This window comes from Urtica dioica, chromosome 2 (genome assembly GCF_054948205.1).
Source record: "Urtica dioica subsp. dioica isolate 48M chromosome 2, U.dioica_male_clone48M_v1_H2, whole genome shotgun sequence".
Taxonomy (NCBI): domain Eukaryota; kingdom Viridiplantae; phylum Streptophyta; class Magnoliopsida; order Rosales; family Urticaceae; genus Urtica; species Urtica dioica.
The window spans coordinates 54,302,588-54,306,346 of record NC_142757.1 but is presented as its reverse complement, the minus strand read 5'-3'; the positions used below and the strand labels follow the sequence as shown (position 1 = coordinate 54,306,346).

The window sequence follows — 3,759 nt, the reverse complement described above, 5'->3', positions numbered from 1 at the left end:
AGCACTTTTTCAATTCCGTGGGATTGGACTATCAGATAGAGACTCTTGAACGAGAAAAAAGTATTTATGAGGCATGACTCATAATCAAACAAATTAATTGGAAATGGGAATAATGCCATTTGTAGGCTACGTTGACCTAGTTCGTGCGTTGACTCTTCTCGTGGGATGATGAATGAAAACGGGACATAAACGGAGACCTTTCAGTCATTCCTACAGAAGGGTCATAATTTAAAATTGGAGGGGACGTGTAATAATACAAATTATTCAGGGGGCGTATGTGAAAAGATCATATAATTCTAGGCTCAAAACTGAAATACAGGTTTCATGACTGAACGAAAGACAAGGTAATAGCTCAAAGAAGCTCAATTTTCGTTACATCGTTTTAATTCAATACAGCAAATACATAACAGAAAGGCATAAAAAAAAGTTCAGTGACAACAAACAAGTCTCCAAGTTCAACACAAGGGGTGGACTAAAACATCAAAGAGACGCACTTATTATTCTTATTTATTTATTCACCGTGATGTGATTATGCTCTTCTCACATTATCTGATCAAGAAACTCCCAGAAGCTTCTTTATATCCTTCTGCAAAAAGAGAAAACAGACAACCGTTCATTCTCATAACAATGGGGTAAATTTTTGGAAATTTTTGTTTTGTTTTGTTTTTTTTTATTTTTTATATTTACCTCGATGCTAAGTGGAGAAGTTGTGGGGGCATAACGGTCAACAACATGGCCATCTTTGTCGACGAGAAACTTGGAGAAGTTCCACTTGATGCCATCTCCGAACAGACCTCCTTTGCTTGCCTTCAAGAACTTGTAGACCGGAGCAGCATTATCGCCGTTCACATCAACCTGAAATCTCAAAATTTGAAAATAAATAAATAAACTTGCTTCTCAATCGACAAACCCACTTCTACAAGCTTAAAACTTTGAACTTTGTTTGAAAGTTAAAACCTATGGCCAAAGTAATCCCTCCGCGAATTAATATGTGCAGAGTGACATTTTGGTCCCCGAACTAATTTTTTTGAAGTAAAATAGTTCTTTAAACAGATACCATTAAAAATTTAAAATTTCCCATTTTTCAGAGTACTAGAAATTATTTATAAAAAAAAAAAACAAAAAATCAAGTGTGTAAATATGTTTTAAGTTCATTATAGGTGTTGAATTCCATAAATTATTTTTCTTTATTTTTCTCTCTTTCTTATTTTCATGAATATAAGTGAAACAATCAATGATTTGAGGACAATTTTGCTGTATAAGTCTACGGGACAAAATGCAAATAATTCATAGATAATTATTCATTAGGAATGAATTGTGTGTGTGAAGCTGAAGTACCTTGTCGAAGATCGGATACTCGGCCTTGAAGCGAGTGCAAGCGAACTCCAAGATCTGCTCATTGTTTCCCGGCTCTTGAGCTCCGAACTGGTTGCAAGGAAAAGCCAGAATTTCCAGTCCTAAAAAATCACAGTCCAAAACAAGATTAGACCTTCCTTCCATATCTAAAGCTATTTCTTGTATGAACTCTGATATAAAAAGAGAGCATAAAATCAAACCTTGGTTCTTGTATTTCTCATACACCTGAGCCAGCTCGGTGTAGTTCGAGTTCGTCAATCCACTGCATAAAAAACAAACGCAAAAACAAAACCCATTGAATTTTGTGACTGAAATTATCATCATTGAACGTAACGAGACGTGTATTACAAGTATATCTACCATTGTGATGCAACATTGACGACCAAGAGGACTTTCCCTTTGTAAGTGCTGAGATCAACATCATTTCCCTTGGCATCCTGTTTGGAAGAAATAAGTATGCCACTTCAATGACAAGTCAATATTGAATCAAAATTATCCTATTTTCAAGACATATAGATCAAATCAACATTTATGAGTTCTCTTTGAAAAGATTCACAAAATGAAAAATAAAAAAAAAAATTGATGAGCAGACCCTCTATTGGAGAGGCTTGCCATTGATTTTGTAACTTGTTTCCTTTGGTAATTGAGTGGATAATTGTGGAAATAAAATAAAATTAAAAACGAAGATATTATTTCCTGTTAATTATCTTGGGATATGCACTGAGATATGCATTATTGCCAGCCATATTATATATCAAATGTGATGAACTATTTTAAATAATATATTTGTCGTCTTCCTATTTTTTTTCCTTTTTTTTTTAATTTTCAATTTGTTTCATATTATGAAAGTGACTTTTTAAATACAATAAATTTGGAAATCGAAAACAAATAAACTGAAAGTGATAGTTTCCTATTTGTTCCGTTTTGATTGATATAATCTAATCTGAAATATCCAAATATATCAATAAACAAGAGCAACTTTGGGACGAACCTTCACAGTGAAGTCATGGATCGAACCGCTATTGGAGTGACTCGCCATTGAATGCTCAAATCGAAGATCAGAGAACGAGACGGGCTTCGAGAGCTTCTCTTCTCCTCTGATAGACTCTGAAGAAATCCGCGACGATCCGAAAGCGACGGGCTTCGAAGATCGGGAAGAGAATCGATTGACCGAACGAGGTGACGAAAACGAGATCACAGCTAAGCTCTTGAGATTTCTGTGGAAGAAGATGAATCGAGTCGGAGAAGAAGAACAGAGCATTTGTGAGTTCGAGAGATTGAAGAGAAGAGAAATGGGGTTTGGGGGATTTTATATGTCTTCGGATAGTACTGACACGTGGATTTCATATAGATTTACACGTGGCGTTTAATCTACCAGATGTTTGGCTAGCTTAGCATTTCATCAGGGCGTTCGTCATGGGTTTTATGATCCAACGGCCATAATTCACCTTCTTATTTATAGTGTGAACACTATACGTGTTTCCTGACAAAATTGTAAAATATCTCCTGTCGTTTAGTGAAAGAGACGTGTTAACGAATGAAAAAAACAAAAAATACAAGTACATACATAATTTTTAAAATAAAAAATAAGGATATTTACAAAGCTATAATAAGAGAAATTTCATACAGTAAAATATCGCGAACCCTGTATTTCGAAAATATATAAAATTGAACTTTTCGTTATTTATTTGGACAAAAACTACCTTTGAAAGTCTCTTAAACATGATATTCTTTAATTTGTTTGTTCATTTTTCCACTTCTCTCCAACAATATAGATTTCGTGCATTGAAATTAAAAAAAAAATGAGTAAGTTCACTTGCTTAATTATTTCGAATTAGTTTATATTAACTTATATTGCTATTTTGACTTAAAAATAGCTTCGGCTTTAAAAAACAAATAATTAGCTGCATAACCATCTTAAACACTAGCAATTTGGTTTTAACCAATCTTTCGTTAATTTTCCGTAAATAGTCATCTTGCTTACGTGGCAGCTTATTAATTGAATTAGTTTTACATTTTTGCCCTTACGCGATTTTAATTAGGCAGTTTTTTTTTTAATTTCGAATCAAATATTGAAACCGAATAGGGAAGTTTTCAAATTTGAAATTTGAATTTTCCAGCAGATTTTGAAAGTTCTCAGCCCATTTATTGTTATGTATTTGGAAGTTTTTAGCGTTGACTTTAGGTAATTAGTTTCTATTTTCGTGGCAATTCATTATGGATAAAATATGTAAATATATTCTTCATTTATTAATATTATTTTGTCTTCCATATATTTATAATTTCCAGAATTTTTGTGCCCAAAATATTTCCAGAATTTTTTTTCAGTTTATTTACACGAATATACTGTAAATATGCTTTGTATTTACAGTGAATATACTGTAAATATGTTTTGTATTTACA

At 32.9% G+C, this 3,759-nt stretch overlaps 1 protein-coding gene across 1 annotated transcript; it reads right to left on the bottom strand.

Annotated features, from left to right (window-relative positions):
* Positions 1–348: 348 nt before the first annotated feature.
* Positions 349–2,653, bottom strand: LOC149405736 (putative phospholipid hydroperoxide glutathione peroxidase). Its single transcript, XM_089608001.1, has 6 exons — positions 2,348–2,653; positions 1,717–1,793; positions 1,557–1,618; positions 1,339–1,457; positions 688–855; positions 349–586 (listed from the first exon to the last, which is right to left on the bottom strand). The coding sequence occupies exons 1-6, from the start codon at positions 2,615–2,617 to the stop codon at positions 554–556; spliced, it is 729 nt and encodes a 242-aa protein (XP_089464127.1). The 5' UTR covers positions 2,618–2,653; the 3' UTR covers positions 349–553.
* Positions 2,654–3,759: the final 1,106 nt, after the last annotated feature.

Excerpts from the sequence above, each read along its gene's own strand:
- LOC149405736 (XM_089608001.1), bottom strand. The coding sequence starts at position 2,617 with ATGCTCTGTTCTTCTTCTCCGACTCGATTCATCTTCTTCCACAGAAAT. Across the intron at positions 1,794-2,347 it reads TCCATGACTTCACTGTGAAG|GATGCCAAGGGAAATGATGT; the intron begins GTTCGTCCCAAA and ends TCTTCCAAACAG. Across the intron at positions 856-1,338 it reads AGTATCCGATCTTCGACAAG|GTTGATGTGAACGGCGATAA; the intron begins GTACTTCAGCTT and ends TTGAGATTTCAG.